This window comes from Homarus americanus, unplaced genomic scaffold (assembly GCF_018991925.1).
Source record: "Homarus americanus isolate GMGI-L3 unplaced genomic scaffold, GMGI_Hamer_2.0 scaffold30108, whole genome shotgun sequence".
Lineage (NCBI taxonomy): Eukaryota > Metazoa > Arthropoda > Malacostraca > Decapoda > Nephropidae > Homarus > Homarus americanus.
The window spans coordinates 7189956-7213097 of record NW_024748109.1 but is presented as its reverse complement, the minus strand read 5'-3'; the positions used below and the strand labels follow the sequence as shown (position 1 = coordinate 7213097).

Here is a 23142-nt window from a genome sequence, read left to right as displayed (position 1 = left end):
CTCTCTCTCTCTCTCGGCTATACTGTTTTGCATGTAGTCAACTATTCAAGTCCGTTCATTTCTTCTCCTGTACCACGAACCCTGAGAATCGTGAATCAGAAGTATTTATGGACAGACTAATGTATCAGTTTACGGTTTCGGGTTCGGGTTCACGAGTCTGAGTCATTCGGGGTTCGTGGTCCAGTTTAATTTTTTTTTTCAATGTTGCATTATTGTATTACTAAGATAAATTGTGTACGGATGTATTTCTACGATGACTATTGTATTAATGCATTGTATTTTTTTACGAGTTTATTATTTATCATTTAGTTCAGAAATGGGCAGTATATTAATTAGCTTTACTGAGACGTTTTATGTAACATCATACAACACTTCGCTTCACCATACAACACTTCACCATACAACACTTCACCACACAACACTTCAACAACACTTAACAGGTACAACACTTCATCCTGTCAACAATATATGTCTACTGAAACAAATGCTCAATGAAGACAAACGTTTCTCTGTTGTCTTCAAGAGTAGCATAACAAGTCGGTGTGATAACTAAGCGTAGAAGAAAGGAGTGAAAACGAGTGAAAACGAGTGAAAAGGAGTGAAAACGAGTGAAAGGGGGTGAAAAGGGGTGAAAGGGGGTGAAAACGAGTGAAAATTGGTGAAAAGGGGGTAAAAACGAGTGAAAAGGGTAAAAATGGGGTAAAAAAGGGGTGAAAACGAGTGAAAACGGGTGAAAAGGGGGGTGAAAAGGGTAAACAAGGGTTAAAACGAGTGAAAAAGGGGTGAAAACGAGTAAAAATGAGTGGAAATAGTTACAAGTAGTGAAAATAGTTAAAATGAGTGAAAAAAAGCACACATGTTGAGTATATGTTGCAGCATATCAGGGCAGTAGCGTGGGACAGCTTCGCATAATTTAGTAAGTTATTTCTGTTGACTGCATCATTTGACTAGTCTTATCTCTCACCCAAGAATATCCCCACAGTCCTGAAGTGTTTTTTCTTATTGTATTTTTATGTCAAGAGAAAGATTGGCAATACAAAGAGAAAGATATACAGGTATAGGGAGGTGAATTACATAATGATAAAGACTAAATTCATTGGTTAAGGTACACACACACACACGCTCGCAGGAACACACACACACACAAAGAAGGATACAAGACTAAAAATATTGACACAGATAAGACCATCAGTCATAAACAGAGATACTAGCACATTGTCACACACACACACACACACACACACTACACACACACACACACACCCATACACACACACACCCATTTATCATCTCCATTCTCCTCCCTCACACTGCCCATGTTATGATATCTCTTAAATGTTTGGTTTGATGTTATAGAAAGAAATATTCTCTTTGTTATTTCTGATCATAATGTTGTGTTATGTATTACGAGTGAATGGGTCTTTACAGCCAGTTATTGATAGTCAATATTTTATCCTCCTAGAAGACTTACGAGTTGTTTAGGTGTAAAAATGGTATTATAAAAATGTGTCAATGTATACAGTCAAAAAAGTATCTGTACGGTTTTTATATTAGAGAATTTGACACAATAGATGAAGGATTGTGATAACCTGACCTAACCTAACCTCTCTCTCTCTCTCTCTTTCTCTCTCTGTTTCTCCCTCCCTTCATCTCTCCCTCTCTTTCTCTGTCCTTCTCCCTCCTTTCCTCTATCCCCCCTTCTCTTCCTTTCTCTCAGTAATAACATCAAGGGTTAATATTATCTGTCAGGAGATGAATTAAGCAAAAGATGAAGAAAAAAAAATTCCCTCACTCTCGAAGAACATCTATCAGTCAGATCCAGAACGGTTGTATCTAGGCTAAGTAGACATATTTACAAGCAGTAGTGATTGTTTTCATTAACGTGTTGAAACATGACACAAAGATCAATCTCATGGGTAAACATTAGGAAGAATAATCACAATCTCTCTCTCTCTCTCTTCCTTCCTCCCTCTTTCTCTACCTCTCTCTCTTCCTTCCTCCCTCTTTCTCTCCTCTCTCTTCCATCCTCCCTCTTTCTCTACCTCTCTCCCTCATAAATAACAGAGGCCACACTATACACTATACTATATGTTAATCAGAAAATCTCAAATTAAGCAGGTTCTTTTTTCTGTTTTTATTTACAGGTTATGTTCCCGATATGTATGGAGAAGAGAGCGTGTGTCGACTCGTGCTTTAACGTGGACTGGAAATAATGTAAGTAATCAATCTATTGGGTGACAGTTTATCGTGACCTGGATATTTAAATGATCAATTTTTGTTTGGGAAATATGAATTATTCATTTTATCGTAAACTGGAAATATGAGAGAAATTATTTGATTGTGAAGTGGAACTGTACTGTACACCTGACCCACACACACACACACTAGGGTCCCTGGGTGGCGCCTCAGGTCTCAGGGCGGACTTCAGGGTCGCGAAGCTTAACATTAGGGCTGGCGAGTGACGTCAGAAGGGATAGAAACCTCACCTTGGTGTGTGTGTGTGTGTGTGCGTGTGTCGTCTGCTCCCACCCACTCTCCCTCTTATGCTTGCCTCATAACCATTCAAGATTCCAATAAGAATCTTTAGATAACTCCAGGTGACTTTATTTACCTTAGTAAGAGTACTAAACAACTGCTAATATCAGCGTCAAGTCCAGTATAGTGGTTTTCTCTCGATATACTCTGTCTGTCTGGGCGAGTGAGTGAATGAACATAGGTGAATGAGTGCTTGAGTGAAATTTACATACATACATACAGACTGTGTAGAAGGAGGAATGTAGTAACGGGTTGGGTGTTCTCCTCACACCTACCTCCTTCTCCTCCTATTCCCCCTCCTCTTCCTACTTCTCTCTTCCACCTCCCCTTTGCTATTTATCTTCCTCTTCCTTTCCTCCTCCATCTTCTCCTCCTCTCCCTCTTCTTCATCCTAATATACAGTGTTGGGTGGGTCCGACTTTCGCTTCACATGTCACACAATAACACCGTGAGTTTCTCCTTGATCTATTCTGTAATGTTAATGCCATCGGTAACGAGCGGACGATGAACCGGAAGAACTCTTAATCACACTCTCGGCTCAAACTGCCAAGGTGGTCAAGAACAAGCCTACAAATCACCCCCCCCTCCCCCCTCACCTCACTTCCCCCACCACAAAAAATCCCCCCCAACCGTGATAATCGATTTTTACTCCTGTGTGTATAGGTCGTAGGGGTGACTTGTTATCGCCGGTAGACAGGAAGAAGAAGAAGAAGGGGGAGGAGGAGGAGGAAGAGGAGGGGGGGGATGAAGAGAAGGAGGAGGGGGTAAAAAATAGCGATAAAGGAATGATTTTGTGAGATAGGAGACAAGTCATTTTGGTGCTTAAAGTAAGTTAGATTAAAGATCAAATTGTGTGGAGGTAGGCCAGGGGAGAGGGAGGGAGGGGTGAGAGAGAGAGAGGGAGGGGGGAGGAGGAAGCATATCTATTGAGACTGTATCACGGAGTGGAAATCTTTGGTAGGGGAAAGGGGAGGGAGGGAAGGAAGGGGAGAGAAGAGGGGAGAGGAGGAGGAGGGAAGAAAAAGGGGACTGGGGAGGGGGAAAAAGGACGATAGGGTAAAGGGAAAGGAGGTCAGCCTAGGTGGATAATGTCGCCTGTCCGGATTCCATCTTGCTTCAAAATTTCTGGTTTGAACATCCTGGGTCGGAAGAAGGACCGAGAAACCAGCTAACCCACACAAAACCTTCCCTCTTGATGTCATAATATCCTAACTAGGGTACCTGGCGTTGCTCGGGCCCCACACATAATCTCCAGGGCCCCACACATAATCTGGATATGCACTCCCTCCTTCACCACACTGCACCCTCTCCTTCACCACACCGTATCCTCTTCCTCTCCTTCACCACACCGTACCCTCTCCCTCACCACACCACACCCTCTTCTCTCAGCATAGTCACAAATAGCTTCACAAGTTATACGTAAGAGTTTCATATCTGTCTTGAGTCACCCATCCTTAAATCTCTCAGCTTCATACAGTGGACAGCAGTGCGTCCTTCCCACATGCTAAATTCTCTTGCCTCGACACACTTGATGGCTCCGTAGTCTAAGGCCGCGTTGTCCTGTTTTTGATGAATGACTCCAAGTAAAAGACCACCATGGTATATGATATACAGCTAGTGTCTGCTTAATGTGCATCTGGTTAACATACATTCGGTTAACGATATTCGGTTAACGATATTTGGTTAACGATATTTGGTTAACGATATTCGGTTAACGATATTCGGTTAACATGCATTCGGTTAACGTACATTCAGTTTATGTACATCCGATTAATGTTATAGTACATCCACTTTGTTAACTTGTGTAACTGTGAAGGTTGTTGTATAGTGACTGGGGTGTACAGTACTGGAGTGTACATTTAGGAGTATCTCTCCAAACTCATAATACACGACACGACTCGTAACACACAATTAGCAGCTCACAACTCACAATTCACAGCTCACAACTCACAACTCATATTTCACAAGTCAAATCTCACATCTCACAACTCGCAGCTTAGAACTCACAACGCAACTCACAGCTCACAACTCAACTCACAACTCCACTCACATCTCACAGCCTGCCGCCCCGCTGTCTCTACTTGACTACACTTCAACAATCATTAATCTTTATATCACGTTAGTATCTCCACGCCTCTGTCTGTTCTGCCCCGCTATCATGTTTGCGTGTATGTAGGTATGTATGTATATCTGTATGTATATGTATAATGTATATATGTACTGTATGTCGAATAGTGCCCCAAAATCTTTATTGATGAATAGTATAAATGTTTTCATTCAAAATACAAAAATCCCATTCATGAAACCAAACTATGTACACTTAGCTGTCATCATTAGACACCAAACACCTGTATAAACATTAAGTCCCCAAAAAATGCCTTAGTCGTGATGAATATAAACCGTATTTACACAATAAAAACAAATATTTTTATATATATAGAGAGAAATAGAGAGTAAATTAATAGTTATTCATAGTTCAAATACTTTTTTCTTTATGTTAATACGGGAAGGAGAAAATATATATACTTTTATACCTCAGAGTTAAAAGTTGTCGAGCGGTGGATGAAAATAGATTCAACTTTACAAGAGAGTAGATATAGTAGTATGAGGAGGGAAGTGTGTGTGAGCAGTGTGGAGTGGGAGAGGGTGTGTGTGTGGGGGTAGTGTGATGGGGTGTGTGAGGGGAAGAGAGTGAAGTGTGAGAGAGTGAAGAGGAAATAAGTGAGAAACAAAAAGTGTGATAGTGTGAGATGATTGTGAGTCGGAAAGAATTAAGTAAACTGGAGACAGAGAGAGAGAGAGAGAGATTCAGTGTGATCGTCATAAAGAAAAATACAGTCACGGAATGTGTGTGTGTTGGTCCCTCTCCGCCGTTGGTACTGTAAGGCGCTTCTGGGTCCGTCCTTACTTGGTGTTCATGCTTGATGTCCGTGCCTGGCTTTCGTCGTCCTTTCCCGTCGTCCGTGCCTGGCTGTCGACTGTGCTAAACGTCCTTGTCTGTATCCGTGCCTGACCAATGTTTATGCAAAAGTAGTCTGCCTCATTCAGCGGAGCTTTGGAGGGGAATCCGCGAGCTTTCTGACAATCGCATTTTGGCTGACAGTGCCTGGCCCTCCCCCTCCCGCCCCCTCCATGCATTCCCTCTCCAACCCCCATCGTCCACTTTCTCCCCTTCCCCCACCCCCCTTTCGGCTCCATTCTCTTCCTCCCGCCCTTCCCGCCACCGCTTCCCCAGACAAGCATCATGATTTGTGTGGTGTGTGTGATCTAGTAGGTATATGCTGATAACCACAAGGAAAGAAGAAAACACGAAGTTCCCAAGCGCTTTCGTGTAACTCACATCTTCAGGGGTGAGTACAGACTAAAGAGAAGGACAAAACAAGGTGCATACATATATACAGAGGAGGGTGAGACCAGGTCCACAATGGTCAGGTATCTTTAAATAGCACCGCAACGGTCGGTAGTCAGGTCAGAGGGTAAGGTGACCCAACCTTCACACCTGGTTACAAATCTTCTTAATTACAAAATTGTCTAGTTTGTACTTGCCATTACTCAAATTCATGTTAAATGCTTCGGTATGTTTAATGAGACTAGATTCTCTTTAGTCTGTACTCACCCCTGAAGATGTGAATTACACGAAAGCGCTTGGGAACTTCGTGTTTTCTTCTTTCTTTGTGGTTATCAGCATATATATATATATATATATATATATATATATATATATATATATATATATATATATATATATATATATATATATATATATATATATATATATAATTAGCATTACTCTACACACACACACACACACACACATTCTGAACTGTGCTTTTCGTCAGTGTGAGTCGGTGTGAGTCAGTCAGGAAGGTGTTGGAGGTATATTGGTAGCTTCTTGGAAGAGTGAATGACCGCCGAGACCCTCCACACACACACACACACACATACATTAACTGTTTCTTTGAGATGGTAAGATACTCAGCAGCCAGTGACCACTTAAAGTAAAGTACATGACGCGTTGGTGAAGACCTGTACGTTAAGCGGCGGTACGTTAAGCGGTTGTGCATTAAGCGGATGTACTGTAAGGTTAAGCGAACATTTCAAGAAGTGTTATTCCCTGCCGGTGTGAAGGAGTGAACGGTGAAAGGTTTGAAAATAAATAAGCTTTACTTTTGGTTAACAGATGGTGCTGAGGTCGACAAGACATGGTAAGCCGTTAAGATGCCTGTCTGTGTTACCCTCAGCCATCCCCCCCCTGTGTCACGCCCAGTAAGTTAACCCAGCCTCCCCCCTGTGTGACCCCCTTGTGTTACCCCCCCTTAGTAAGTTACCCCAGACTGTCTCCCTCTCAGCAATATCCTTATGCATGTTAGGTCCTATACTGCTGTCTCATGTCACAAATGTTTTGAAAATATGGCCTTAGGGTAGGGTAGGGTGAGGTAAGGTAGGGTAGGGTGAGGTAGGGTAGGGTAGGGTTGGGTAGGGTAAGGTAGGGTAGGTTAGATTAGCATTAGATTACGGTAGGTTAGGTTAGGTTTATCTTAAATATCAGAAGTGTTGTTGATAGAGGGGCACAATACAGGAAGGTTTTATCTTTACGATCGATTGGTAAAGTTGTGGCTGTGGTGATACTGGTCTGTTCTGCCCAGGCACCATCCTCTGTCTCAGGGAAAATACTCAGAATTTTACCAACAAAAACTAAAATAAAGATATTGGAATACACGAAGCTTTTATTTTGATCAAATTCGTTCAGTTTTCTTGTTATATATATATATATATATATATATATATATATATATATATATATATATATATATATATATATATATATATATATATATATATATATATATATATATATATATATATATATATACAGTGATGACGCACCCCTTAACGCTTTAATCAAGTCACTTTGTAGTCTGTGGTAATGAATATACTGATGAATATCTGTTTCGTTGGAGCCCCCCCCCAAAAACAAAAATAAAAAAAACTCTTAATTACAGGTAACCATCACAGGTATATTAAGGTCGCGAGGGGAAATACTACTACTTTGCTGTCACTCGTAATCGAGTATGACGATCGTCCAGCTATGAGACTGATATAAGTTATTAAGGATGTCACCTTCGTTGGTGAGCTCTGAGGTGACTAGACGCCGATGTAGGACCGGCAGGGTCGTCCACAGATTTTGCACGTGTGGAGGGCTACATCTAGTGAGGGAGGGGCGGCGGCAGCGTCTTTCTGGTGATGGCGCTTGTCTGCCTCACTCTGTAGTCGGGCTAATTCGAAAACATTGACACTTTATGGTGTGGTGCTCCTCCAAGCATTACGGTGTGGAGTGATCGACTCCCAGGTGAGGGGGTCGATTTGGCACTTTTCAGGTTTGTCTTAAAACTATCTTTATACCTTTTCAGTTGCCCGCCAGCGTTACGTTTACTATTCGTTAGGTGACTGTAAAGTAGCTGCTTTGGCAGTCTCCTGTCGTCTGTGCAGGTAACATGGCCAGTCCAGCGTAGTTGTTCATGGATAATGGTAGCCTCGATGCTTCTACTGTTGGTGTCAGCGAGATGTCTACCCCACCGGCTAAATTGGCACTGGCACGAGTAAGAAAGGCAGCCAAGAAAATGGAAAAGAGAGTTTTTGTTAGTGCACATCCTTGTTTTACCCCTGTTTGGATGGAAAAGAACTCAGACTGGGTACCATTGTGCAGGACACTTCCGTTCATGCCATCGTGGAGTTGCCTCACAATGGCGATGAATTTTGGTGGACAGCCAAAACGGCTGAGGGTCCACCAGAGGGCTTCCCTGTTGACAGAGTCGAAGGCCTTGGTTAGGTCGGTGAATGCCATGTAAAGGTCTCGACGCTGTTCTCTGCACTTTTCCTGTATCTGGCGGGCAGCAAAGATTGTGTTAGTGGTGCCACGTGATGGTCTAAAACCACATTGAGATTCTGGGAGGAAGTTTTCCGCCTCAGGAAGAAGTCTGTTTAGGAGGACTCGGGCGATAATATTGCCAGCTACGGACAGCAGTGAGATCCTGCAGTAGTTGCCACTGACTGACCGGTCTCCCTTGTTATAAATATTGGTGATGGAGGCGTCTTTATGAGGTTGGCGGATTTCCTCCTTTTCCCTCCTGCTTTATACACCTCGGCTGTGATTCCATCAGGCTTTGGGCCTTTGTTATTTTTCTTTTGTTTGATGGCAGTAGCTACCTCATTCAGGGATGGAGGATAGCTGAGGTGGGTCAGCTTTGGGTGCAACGGAACCTGTTGAGTAGTCAGGTCTTCCACATCAGTGTTTCGGTTGAGCAGCGAATGGTAGTGCTCTTTCCAGCACTGAAGGATGCCGTCTTTGTCTTTAACTAGGAATTACCGTCAGATGAGCGGAGGGGGCTGCGCCATGAGTGATTGGCCCATAAAAGGTTTTAGTGGAATTGAATAATTCGCGCATCTTGTGTTGATCTGCAAGTTTTTGCATTTTACATGCTTTATTTTTAAACCAGTCGTTCTTTAGATTGCGAAGTTGGCGCTGGGTCGCCACTTTCTTCTTGCTGAAGATATCAGCTTTGATCCGAGACTGAGGGTTGTTCTGCCAGTCAGTTAAAGCAGCACATTCATCATCGACGATTACATTGATTTCTGCATCATTGTCATCAAACCAGTCCGGGTCATTTCCATCATACCAGTCTTGGTGTATTCTTTTGATCTGGACGAGGTTCTCTCTGCAGGTTTTCGTCGTAACAGTGTCGAGAATACCCCATTCGGCACTGGGATTTGGGTTGCTTGTTGCCAGGTTGTTTATCAGCACATATTCGAGCTGCTCTCTGAAATCATGTGCTACTGCTGGATCCTCTAGACGCTTAGTATTAAAACCTCTTCTGGAGGCTTGTTGTCTTCGCCGTTTTGGGGCGACTTGAAATGAGAGCTTGGCTCTGACGAGCCCATGATCAGCGTCTCAGTGGTCTGAGTCACGCATGGTTCGGGTGATGAGGACAACTCGGTGATCTCTCTCTGAAAATAATGTAGTCAATGAGATGCCAGTGCTTGGATCGTGGGTGTTGCCAAAAACCCTTGAACTTGTCTGCCTGTCTAAACAAGATATTGATGATAGTGAGGTTGTGTGCAGCACACTTGCTGAGGAGTAGGCCGTTGAGATTACACTTGCCCAGTCCATTTCTCACTATGATTCCCTGCCAAATCATCTCTGCCAACTCTGGCATTGAAGTCACTTAGGATCACAACCTTATCTTCTCTGGGGACAGAGGTTAGCACTCTGTCAAGATCGGCATAAAAGACCTCCTTGATGCCATCCTCTGCATCTAGTGTTGACGCGTATGCACTGATGAAGAAGGCATGACGTGAGTGACTTATTGGGACTCTGAGCGCCATGAGGCGCTCATTGATCCCAACAGGCTTTTCAGTTAGCCTTTAACCTATGTTGGATGCATTGGCGGATGGCAAAGCCAACTCTCTAAATGCGGTTTCTCTCTGCAGCAGAGTTGCCCTTCCAAAAGAAGGTATAGCCAGACACCCGTTCTGTGAGTTGGCCCTTGTCTGGGAGACGGGACTCAATAATGGCTGCTATGTCGATGTTATACCTAGCCAGCTCTTTTGCCACAAGGGCGGTTCTTCTTTCAGGACGCTCATTTGTGCCAGTATTCAGAAAGATCCTGACATTCCATGTAGCTACCATAAGAGGTTGTATAGTTTGTTTTTGTTTTGATTTGTGATTATGATTGTGTACTCGACCACATAAGGATGATGACCTTACTGGTAGAGTGACTCACATCTCACTTAAAAATCGATAAAGAAGTTGACAAAATATACCCACAGAGTTGAAATTTCTTTTGATGTAACACCAAATTAAGTGAGGTTCGTGAGATTATGTCCTCAAACTACTGTGGTCATCACGCAACACCTGAGGAGAATGTCAATATTCTTCAGGGTTGGTCCATGAGCGAACGTTCTACACCACACACACACTCAATGTCCCCCTTTCTGACACCTCCTCCTCCTCTCCCTACCCTCTAGTCTAGTGCCTTTACTGTTAGTATTCGTTTTACGTACTGTATGGCGAGTTCCTTGTAAATATGTACATTAACCGGATATACTTTAAGCATATGTACATAACGTTAACCGGATGTGACAGGGAACCTTCTGTCCTCGAGAAGTGTGACAGGGAACAATCTTGTCCATATTATGTGGATACGATGCAGGCAGCGTTTTCAATCGTCATCATCATCATCATCATCATCATCATCATTCAGAGTTTGTTATTATTTTCAGGTGTTGTTTGTGGCGGCTCTCTCTCTCTTCTCTCATCCCCACTACCCAACCATTCTACCCACCCCTCCATCACCTTAACCCCCACCACCACCCTAACCCCATCTCCTGGTGTGACATCATTGACCATTTTTTTAAATTATTTGCAAGTTAAGAAATCTGAGTTATATGAAGGAAAACAACTACAGAGTGACAAAAATTAATGCAAAAATTATACAAATATGAAGAACTATTTACAGTCTACTGATTAAAAAAATATATATATTCGAATGTTCATAAATACATATACGAATATATATATGTAGATAAAATGACTCTCCCTGCGTTAGTCACTTTCGGTATATGTAAGGTTGATCCCGTGAAGGTTTTATATATTCTGTTTTGTAAGTTATAACACCGTTCATGTAACTCAGGCAAATTAATTAATGGACGACATATTATAGATAGTTTGACCTATTGGTGGGAAGTGGGAGGGGATTATTTTTTTGTAGGGGAGGGGGGGGGGAGTATTTTGGTTGTTTCTTGTGTGCATTTCGAGTTGTTAGTTAATGAAGGTTATCTCGTAGTTAAAGGCTATTATTTATTCTGGTCTATTTAATTCTTTGTCTGTCTGTCTGTCTGTCAGTCTGTCAACACCATTTAGTGACTTGTTATAGGGGAACTTATTATGTTGTTATTGATGTTATTGTTGTTATTGTTGTTCTTGTGCTTATTGTTGTTCCTGTTGTTCTTGTTGTTATTGTTGTTCTTGATGTTATTGTTGTTATTGTGAGTATTCATCTCCTTTGATGTTCGTCGATATTATGACTCATGGCGTCTCTTTTCTTCTTGTGTGTCTGTGTGTGTGTCTGTATGTGTCTGTGTGTCTGTGTGTGTGTCTGTGTCTGTGTGTGTCTGTGTGTGTGTCTGTGTGTCTGTGTGTATGTCTGTGTCTGTGTCTGTCTGTGTGTGTTACAGGGTCCATATCGATAGTGTTCCCTCCCCCTTATGACTACGACCGCCCTCTCCCTCACTCCCTCACTCCCTCCCTACCTCCCCCTCCTCCTCCCTCCTCCCTCCTCCCTCCCTCTTCTTCCCCTCCCTACCTCCCACAATAAACTTTGGTCCCCTTACTCTCCTACGAGCTGTGATACATGGGCAGGAAGGGGGGGAACGAGAAAGGGAATGAGGGAGGGTAGGAAGGTAGGAGGGTGGGAGGTAAGGGAGAAGGAAGGAACGGAGGGAGAGAGAGAGACACGGGAGGGGAGGGAGGTAGAGAAGAAGGAAGGGTGAGGGAGGGAGGTAGGTAAGGAAGGGAGAAAGGTAGGTAGGGTGAGGAAGGTCTGCGTCTTACACTTCATCTCCCTACTTTTAAGAGAGGGTAAACTTTGCCTCTTGTGTGACTGTGATACTTCAGCCTACACCTGCCAAAACCTGGGTGAGACGACCACGAGGGGGAACTTTGACAGTAAAAAATGACTATGTTGTGTACTGTCTGTCTGTCTGTCTATCTATCTGTCTATCTGTCTGTCTGTCTGTCTGTGACCTTCGTACGTGTATGTATTAAGATGATTTTGTGTGTGTGTGTGAAACTGTAATGGTGCTGTGCTTCGCGAGGATAAGTTAGGTTAGTAGCAGCAGTCTGTAAAGGTCAAACCCTATCAAGCAAAGGTTAACTCTACACACACACACACACACAGGGACAGACAAAATCACTCCCCCTTGTGTACTTTTATGCTATATTATCCGTCTAATTATTGTCACACATATCGTCCCTCTCCTGAGTTCACTACACGATAAACAATATAGCCCTGCCTTGTTTATAGCGAGTCTGTCGGCTATATTTGTCAGCACTGGCTATTTTATGCTCCTATATTTTTTCCTATGCATTTTCCGTTTTTTTTTCCCGCTGGGGTTGATATCGTTGCTGGCTTACCACTGCACTGTACGTGTTTATGAGTTGCTTATTATTGTGAGTATTATGAGGGGTGAGTATTATGAGGGGTGAGTATTATGAGGGATGAGTATTATGAGGGATGAGTATTATGAGGGTGAGTATTAGGAATTGTGAATATTTACTAGACTGTCATGTGTGTGTGTCTAACAGTGTGTGTGTGTGTGTGTATGTGTCTGTGCAGAGATTGGTATGTGTGTGTGTAGAGATTGGTATGTGTGTGTGTGTGTGTGTGTGTGTGTGTGTGTGTGTAGCATGTGTGTATGTTTGTGGCTGCTATATGGCAGCGAGACATGGGTCACATACAGGAGGCACCTCAGCACACTTGAAAACTTTCACCAACGTAGTCTACGTTCCATCCTCCGAGTTCACTGGGAAGACAAGAGAACAAATGCCAGTATTCTCGCTGACACCAACTGTAAGAGCATCGAGGCTACCATTATCCATGAACAACTACGCTGGACTGGCCATGTTACCCACATGGACAACAGTAGACTGCCAAAACAGCTACTGTATAGTCACCTAACGAATAATAAACGTAACGCTGGCGGGCGACTGAAAAGGTATAAGGATAGTCTTTAGACAAACCTGAAAAAGTGCCACTCGACCCCCTCACCTGGGAGACGATTACTCCACACCGTAACGCTTGGAGGAGCACCGCACGGGAAGGTGTCAATACTTTCGAGTTAGCCCGACTGCATGCCGAGGCAGACAAGCGCCAACGCCCTAAGACTCTGCCGCCGCCCCTCCCGCACTAGATGTAGCCCTCACGCGTGCAACATCTGTGGACGACCCTGCCGGTCCCGTATCGGACTCTAGTCACCTCAGAGGCCACCAACGAAGGTGACATCCTTAATAACTCCTATCATTGTATCATAGCTGGATGATCGACACACGATTCCGAGTGACAGCAAAATGGTAGTAGTGTGTGTGTGTGTGTGTGTGTGTGTGTGTGTGTGTGTGTGTGTGTGTGTGTGTGTAAAGTGTATGTTTATGTGTGTACCGTGGTTAATTTTTAGTTTTGTTAATCGTCTAAGTGTAGAGATAGTAACGAAGAGACAGTAATAAAGAGACCGCACTCAAGAGACAGAGGCAAGGAGTCACATCTAAAAAATAAATAAATCAAAAATAAATCAAAAATAATACAGATTTAAAAATCCAATGACGATTTTTATTGTTTTTTTGTTATCATTTATTACATTTCTCCGGGGACATGACACCTAATCAATACATTTCATATACTTCTAAGTTTACTCCCTTCTTCTTTTATTCTCCCTTCTTTACTCCTTCTCTTTGTTTTCTTTTACTATTCCTTCTCTCACTCTGTTTCTTTTATTTATTTTCTTTTATTTCATCATCCTTCCCTAATCCGTCTTCTATCAACTCATTGGGTTCATTTGGCTTTTAATCATTAGTTTCTGTCTGTCTCTCTGTCTCTGTCTCTCTGTCTGTCTCTCTTTTTCTTTCTCTCTCTCAAAAAACTCACCCACAATACCATATGATTCACCCAACCAACGTAGCAGTATACTGTACCAGGAAGCCTAGTCCAGCATATATGAATGTAATATAGCAAGAGAGATATATACTGCACCCCGTATTGCCGACTGGGGAGGGGAGGGGGGGGGCTCACCACTATATAACCCACATAAACGTCGGCCGCTTCCCCACCTATACTGAATGATACAATAAACATTCAAAGATATATACACAAACCCTAGGAAACGAAGAGGAAGGGGAAAAAAATATTATATTGCCTTGAATAATAGTAATAAATACTTATGGCATTTTTAGTATCTATGTAAGTAATGTGTGTGTGTGTGTGTGTGTGTGTGTGTGTGTGTCAGTGGTAAGTGCGTGTGTGTCAGTGGTGTGTATGTGTGTGTGTTAATATTGTATGTGTGTTAGTGGTGTGTGTGTATGATAAACAACCCGACAACAAACAACACAAATCCCAGTGCCGAGTGGGGTATTCTCGACACTGTTATGTCCAAAACCTGCAGAGATCCTCGGACAGGTCGGGAGAATACACCAGGACTGGTTTGATGACAATGATGCAGAAATCAATGTACTCGTCGATGATAAAAGTGCTGCTTTAAAAGACTGGCAGAACAACCCTCAGTCTCGCACCAAAGCTGATACCATCCGCAAGAAGAAATCGGGCGGCCCTAAACGAACTAAGCAATCTAAAGAACGACTGATTTAAAGAAAAAGTGTGAAACGCAAAAACTTGCAGATCAACACAAGATGTGAGAAATTTTTAAATTCCACTAAAATATTTTATGAGCCAATCACTCATGGAGCAGCCGGAAAGACGCCGACGCCGCCCCTCCCGCACTAGATGTAGCCCTCCACACGTGTAACATCTGTGGACGACACTGCCTGTCCCGTATCGGCTTCTCTAGTCACCTCAGAGCTCACCAACGAAGGTGACATCCTTAATAACTCATATCATTTTATCATAGCTGGATGATCGTCATACTCAATTCCGAGTGACAGCAAAGTCGTAGTGGGTGTGTGTGTGTGTGTGTGTGTGTGTGTGTGTGCGCGCGCGTTCGTGGTGTGTGTGTCTGTGTTTGTGGTGTGTGTGTGTGTTCGTGGTGTGTGTGTTTGTGTGTGCGTTCGTGGTGTGCGTTTGTGTTTGTAGTGTGTGTATTAGTGGTGTGTGTTGTGTGGTGTGTGTGTTAGTGGTGTGTGTGTGTGTTAGTATTGTATGTGTGTTTGTTTTATCCAATCATTTGTATGAGAAATGCAGTAAAGTAGGAGGTCATACACACACACACACACACACACACACACACACACACACACATACAAACATAAAGTGTTACTACCAGGACACACTAGGGACACACTACCAGGACACACCTACCAGGACACACTCACCAGGACAACAAGCAACCCACTGGGACACGCTCACCAGACGACACTACCAGACCAGGACAATAGGACACACTCAGGACACACTCACCAGGACACACTCACCAGACAAAGGACACAAGGACTCACACACCTCACAGGACACACTCACCAGACAATAAAGGGTACTCACCAGGACACACTCACCAGGACACACTCACCAGGACAATAAAGGGGTACTCACCAGGACACACACGGCAACAGTCACGCCTGGTGTAGATTGGTGTAGAACAGGAGACCTGAGGGCAGGTCTTGGTCCTACACTGTGCCTCTCCATCCTGCAGGAGAGAAGTAAAAAGATCCTGTAGTAGAAAGGTAAAGAATTCTCTCTCTCTCTCTCTCTCTCTCTCTCTCTCTCTCTCTCTCCTTCTACAATTAAAGAGGGTCTATAGAAAAGCTAAACAGATCTTTATAGGATAGAGGTAGAGACATTATTTAAGTCTATCTAACCACCTAGCCTTCATCCCTCTTAGATTTGATTCCTACTTCGTCTTTACCCACTTAGTGCTGAAGCTAAGTGGGTAAGGGTCACTGGCAGATATTTAGAGATGTGTTTAATTTTATTTTATCTCCACTACAGTTCATCGGCGGTTTTTTTTTGGGGGGGGGGTCAGTTGAGACTTAATGTCAGTATTTTCCATTTCGCCGATTCTTCCTGGCGGGTTCTGGTGTAGAGTCTGTTTTGTTTGGTTTTGTATTCCATCGCTTTGTGGTAGCTTCTTGGGTAACTGGTTGTTATGATGGGGTGGGAGTTTGAAAACCAATTTCAAAAGGAGGTTAATCATCGGTGGAACTTGGTTGTAAGGATGGCTGCCAACATCAGAGGAAGAATCATGTTCCTTGCATTTTGATTACGGTTCAGACTATTTAATTTATTTGCGATTTTATTTACGTATGTGTTGTGAGACCCAGAGTGTGAAGAGGTACTGCCGACTCAGTTAGGTTTGGTTAGGTCAGAATAGGTCAGGTCAAGTTAGTTCAGTTTATCTTAGGCCAGGTTGGGCTTAGGTTAGTTTAGGTTAGATTAACTATGTTTAGGTAACGTTAGGGTAGGTTAGGTTAGGGTAGGTTAGGTTAGGTTAGGTTAGGTTAGGTTAGGTTAGGGATAGGTTAGGTTAGATCAACTTATGTTAGGTTAGAATTGGACGAAAAAAAAGTACATTGCTCAAGTGGATGTTTTGATTGTTACCTTCCTGGACGTCGACTCAGTCTAGTTCTTGAGCTCTCGTTTCATGATATTCCTCCTCTTGGTATCGACATCTTTAGCCTGATGGCCCCCGCCCCTTAGCGTTTCGGTGGGCTGCTGCTCGTTGTGGTTATAAGTCTAAGAAGATGTCCTTACTCTTATTATTCTAGAAGAATTTTGATGATATTATGTCAACTCTCTGGCTCTAGGTAACACCCTGAGTCTTAAGAGTTTAGTGTGAATTTTCCATTTAGCTTTGTTTACCGTTCGAGGTCTACTGGTATTGCTGAGGTAATTTTCTGGATGATGGCTTTTTTAGCTTTGGATGATGGATTTTAAGCTTTGGATGATGACTTTTTTTAGCTTTGGATGATGGATTTTAAGCTTTGGATGATGGCTTTGGAGCTCTGGATGACAACTTTTGAGCTTTGGATAATAGCTTTTGAGTATGTTGATACTCTTATAAACGTATTTTGCAGACTGTGTTTCTGTGTAGCATTAAATAGTAATCCCTGAAGGTAACCCGGATTTATGGAGGCAAATAATGGACTTGGTTACGATACCTTGTTACTATACTGTGGATTTCATGGGTGTTTATCATTTTGTTTCAGGGGGTTTTAAGTCTCCCCGTTGGGCTGAAGTAACTAGCGGCTACTGTAGTTCCTTCAAAGTTGTTGCTTCCTTTACATATATACTCCTTGGGTGGTTCTTGAGCGTCGTACAGTGTTCCCCCATCACAGTTCAATTACTAATACTACTAAATTTACTAATATTTCTTCTTCTACTACTACTACCACAAGAACTACTAATATAACAAGAACTACCCTGTACTACTACTACTGTTACTACTGTTACTACTACTAATACTACAGACGCTAGCACAGACATGCCCACACTAGCAGCAGCAGCAGCAGGTGGGTACCGGGAGACAGGACAAAATAATAACTTACGTTGCAGTAACAGTGTTCGCACTTATCGGAGACGGCATCGCTGTAGTTGGAAGAGAATGTATCGCCGTGGTTGTACATCATGCCGGCCACCACACACACCCTGGAGGAGGCCTCACCCAACATCGGCTCCATGAATAAGGAGTCGGAATCAGAGGAGGAGGAGGAAGAGACAACAGCTGTTTCTGCCTCAACGCTGCTGCTGGTGCCGGTGTTCGTGGGGGAAGACGAAGCCCCGTTGCCCTCTCCTGATGAATTGCCTTCTTCAGGAGCTATGTTGTAGAGGCGAGGGAGAAAATTTTAACCCGAATCAGTCATGGATATATAACATTACAAACTGTAGAATTAATTACAATGACTCGTCTATAATCTTCAACACTAATTACAGCTTCTCTCAACCTGACCTGAAATACTGATATGGTGATAAGGGTCAATGGGGAGACGACTGTAAAAAAAAAAAAAAAATCACCTATGAGCCAAAAAATGACGACAGATTTATTGATGAATATAATGAAGTGTAATAAAGATGTTCTTGATTAGTGAGGATGTGTGTGTGTGTGTGTGTGTGTGTGTGTGTGTGTGTGTGTGTGTGTGTGCATCAGGTATATTAAGGAAGGGAACACCTGTATGTCACAATTATTGAAGACATGAACTGGTGACCATACTGCACTGTCCTGAGCAGGTGATCAACACAACCCGAACCACAACTCACTCCCTGAGCAGATGGAGCAACACTCTCCCTGGTCTGGTCCTCCGCTACAACCCTCGGGACAAGGTTCGCTGGAACAGTCGTAGTCTAACTCTCCGTCTTCGTTCTGGGGAGAAACAAAAGCACAGGATAAGCTTTTAATGGCGTAGCTTCGAGTTAAACGCTACCGGTGTCATGTGCTGAGATTGTACCGGTGCTGAAAAGAGTTCTGGGCATGCACAGTGAGATCCTAGCCTAACCTAACCTAGCCTAACCAAACCTAACCTAGCCTAACCAAACCTAACCTAACCTAACCTAGCCTAACCTAGCCTAACCTAGCCTAACCTAGCCTAACCTAGCCTAACCTAACCAAATACATTAATATTATTCCGTAGGCTAATCTCAATACCTCAAGCTTTCAATAATGTTTTGAACGAAGTGCACGTGGCCAGAACACCGGCTGTAATAAAAAAGCAAATAATATACCTGAAATGAATGTACAGAGTCAGAAATAGAAGCCACAGGTGTACATAATTTAAAGGTCGAGCAAACGATATATCCTTCACCATCCTCAGCAAAATATAATTATCATGGGGAGTCACTTCTCTTCATGGGTCGAACCTAACCTGACCTGACCTGACCTGACCTAACCTGACCTGACCTGACCTCCAGAAGAGAAAAACGACCTGCAGTTTAGTTTTAATAGAATATCATCTATTATTGATTATGCAAGAACTATTAGTGGAACTCATATGTGGTGGGTTGCTGTATTGTGTGGTGGGTTACTGTGGTGGGTTGGTGTATTGTGTGGCGGGGTGGTGTGTTGTGTGGCGGGTTGGTGTATTGTGTGGTGGGTTGCTGTGTTGTGTGGTGGGTCCCTGTGCTGTGTGGTGGGTTACTGTGCTGTGTGGTGGGTTACTGTGCTGTGTGGTGCAGCTCGCCATGCTGTACTGTGTGTTCAGCTCGCCGCTATACTGCCAGGTGTAGCTCGCCACTTACTGTGTGGTGCAGCTCGCGTATACTGGTGCAGCTCGCCACTTTTACTGTGTTCGCAGCTCGCCACTATACTGTTTCGCCGCGCTATACTGCGTGCAAACTCGCTTGTTTTATACTGTGTGGTTTAGCTTGCCGCTATACTGTGGTGCAGCTCGCCACTACCTTGTGTGGTGCAGCTCGCCACTTTACTGTTTGCAGCTCGCCACTTTACTGTTTTTGCAGCTCGCCGCTCGCCACTATACTGTGGTGCAGCTCGCCACTATGCTGTGGACCACAGCTCACTCCTGCTCTGTGTGGTGCAGCCGCCACTATGCTGTGTGGTGCAACTGGCCGCTATATGGTTGTGCCGCTGGTGCTGTGGTGAACTGGCTCGCCACTGTGCTCGCTACGTGCAGCTCGCCACTATGCTGTGTGTTTCTTTCATCGCAGTATTGGTGCAGCTGGCCCACGCCTGCTGTGTGGTGCAGCTCGCCGCTTTATGCTGTGTGGCTCGGCTACGCCACTATACTGTGGTGCAGCTCGCCGCTATGCACAGTAATGAGGTGCAACTCGCCGCTATAAGGTGCAGCTCGCCACTATGCTATGTGACCTGCAGCTGGCCGCTTCTGCTGTGGTGCAGCTCTGCTTACTGCTGTGCAGCCAGGCGCACTGTGTGGTGCCGCAGCTGGCCGCCCCATACCTGATGATTGCGGCTCGCCACTAGCCGCGTGGTGCCAGCCGCCACCACTCTTTCTGTCATAGTGCGGCTTCGCCGCCTGCCTTGTGGCTCAAGTCCGCCTGCCTGCTGGCAGATGCAGCTGGCGCGCTGCTGTGGTTGCAACTCGCCACTGCACTATCGTGGCTCCGCTCTTCCCTGCTGTGAGTGCAATGGCCGCTATGCTATTGGTGCATGCCCACTTCTGCTGTGGTAAGTTGCAGCTCGCCACTATGCTGTGTGGTGCAGCTCGCCACTATGCTGTGTGGTGCAGCTCGCCACTATGCTGTGTGGTGCATCTGGCCGCTATACTGTGTGGTGCAGCTCGCCACTGTGCTGTGTGGTGCAGCTCGCCACTATGCTGTGTGGTGCAGCTGGCCGCTATACTTTGTAGTGTGGTGCCTTCATTTTTTCCCGTCATTACTCAGAGCTCCAAAAATTTGTGTATATTTCCAAGGTTCTCGTGACGTCTTCATTCCACTTCTCATTCATCATCAGTGTGTCTTAGTTACTCAGACGTTAGCCAACCCTCTCTTCATCTTTTCGACTAAACATGTCTCTCCTTTTGTCACTCCCTACACACACATTGTCTTTATTCTCTCTCAACAAGTTTCTCATTTTTCACAAGACTTCCTTTATTATTGTTGTGCTGCTTGTAAAATGTTTATTCTGAGGAGGTCGAAGTCGGTCTGTAATTCGTTATAGTGATGACCTTGTTTAACGATGACCCTGTATAATATATTTGCTTACTTATCCCGATTTTCATTGTTCTTTTAATACTACATAGTTGACACACATACACACACAGACACACAAACTCACGGAAATACACACACACATACACACACATACACACACACGTACACAATCACAGAGATATGTACACACAAATATAGACATCCATGTTTGTGTGTGTGTGTGTGTGTGTGTGTGTACTGTTCTGGTCCGAGTAGCCTCAAACAAAGACACCCCCCCCCCTCCCCCAGCCAATATCCCTTTTTATTACTATTGTTATTCACTATCTCATCCACTGGCCTGGCCTAGCTACCCTTGGGAAGATGGGTGGGTGGGGGTGTGGGTGGGGGTGTGGGTGGGGGTCTTTGCCTCTTCCTATCACACATAAACAAGGGGAAATTTATCTTCACCTATATACTTAAACCACACACACACACACACACACAAAATCCGCCTTGAGTAATTTTTCCTAAACGGTAAAAATACGTCTCGAATCGCATATATAAAGAAAACAAGGGAGAATATTTTTCTATACCATCGAATGGACGTCATTTCTTCACTGTTTTTTTTTCCTATCATATAATTATAATACATATGTATATGATCAAAAAGTAAGCACATTGTTGGTGTAAGTACGGACGTAAAATCACACCAAATTATACTGTATGGTTACCAGATCTAAAGGCGACGACATGCGATGTTTTGATACGCTATGTCAGTAGTACACGGAGGGAAGGAAGGGGGAGCACTCTGACGCAAGGAAGAGAAAATTGTTATAATACCCAACTTGTTGAGAGAGTGAGATACAGTCGGTTCTCTCTCTCTCTCTCTCTCTACACATAAAGTTATTGCCTTTCCTAACCAGTATTTCTGTGTGAGGAGGAGGAGGAGGAGAGGTGAAATTATTTTGCGCTCCCGTCTCCTATCAACAACGGATCAATAGATACCACAGACACGCTCCGCCATAACACCACCTCCCTTCCCCCCCCCTACTCCCTTCTCCCTCTCCTCCTCCTCCTCCTCCACGAAGAGTAAATAGGTTGTTATGACCTTATTCTAACCCTAGAGGAAAGAGTCGAGGAAAAATATATCAAAGTAAATAGTTGAGTTTGTTAGGTTAGGTTAAGTTAGGTTAGGTTAGGTTAGGTTAGGTTTAGTTAGGGCAGGTTAGGTTAGGTTAGGGCGAGTAATCTTCATAATTATTATCTCTTTAGAGTTTAGAAAAATACAGTGAACGGGTGTCGTATGCTGGCCTCCGTATATACCAAGTAAGGCAGTGTGTGTGACGTGTAACAATGGGTAGTTCAATGAAGTTCAGTACACTCTCACACCCTTCTGCTATGGCCTTGTTATGTATCAACTCATGTACTATAATAATTAATGTACGTTTTCAGTTTTCTTTTTAAGTAGCGATGTTAATGGACCACTTCTACCACACCTTATATCAGAGTACCGCATGGTGTGGCTCCCTCTGTTTGTGAGAGTGGTGAGGCTATGTGTAAAACCTAAAACACCCATATTGTAAAAGTTCATCGCAGTGATTTGGATGTTGCCAAAAAAAAAAAAGTCATGAATTTTAAGTTTCTGAATCTTTTGACGATATTATTTTGGTGAGGGACCGTAGGAATTTATCTTAACAATAACAACAAATGTGCCCATCGGTGTCATGATGTTTATGTATATGTCCTGAACCAATATAGCAGCCCTTACGACTCAATGTTCTGGACTCTCCGTGAACTCTCCGTGGACTCTCCCTATCCCCTCCCTCGCCCCCGTCTCGTCCCCTCCCTAAATCAAGAGCAGGGTACGGGTCGTCCTCCGTGTACCCATCAGGAGTTAGAGTCTCGACATCAACAAGAGCCGCCCCGTGCCTGGTCTGGTCTGGTCTCGTTTTGGGTCCTTCTGCTGCTGCTGCTCTCTTGTACGTATCTCCCACAGTGGGGGATAGGGAAGCATGACTCTTCGGTTACTGTCAGGCGAGTCGATTATATTATGTGACTTTAGGGACCGCAATACAGCAAGGCGGAGAAGGTGTATATGTTTGTTTGATATCTCTCTCTCTCTCTCTCTCTCTCTCTCTCTCTCTCTCACATACACAAACAGCGCCATTAAATTACAATAACAACTCTCGCGCTCATACAGATCCATTACATTCTAAAAACACCTCTCCCTTTCTCTCTCTCTCTCTCTCTCTAAAATAAGAGAATACATAAAGTTCCCTCTCAGGTCCGGGGA

General features: G+C 43.8%; 1 protein-coding gene across 2 annotated transcripts in view; it reads right to left on the bottom strand.

Moving 5' to 3' along the window:
* LOC121880059 (chordin-like protein 2) overlaps window positions 1-23142 on the bottom strand; it is an 80730-nt gene that overhangs the window by 7997 nt on the left and 49591 nt on the right. The window contains exons 3-5 of one of the 2 annotated variants that reach the window (XM_042387065.1): window positions 18510-18609; window positions 17798-18066; window positions 15846-15939 (exon numbers count right to left, since the gene is read on the bottom strand). In XM_042387065.1, coding sequence (XP_042242999.1) covers window positions 15846-15939; window positions 17798-18066; window positions 18510-18609 — 463 coding nt within the window. Of the gene's footprint in view, window positions 1-15845; window positions 15940-17797; window positions 18067-18506; window positions 18610-23142 lie in introns of both variants that reach the window. The other variant, XM_042387064.1, reaches the window with a different exon arrangement.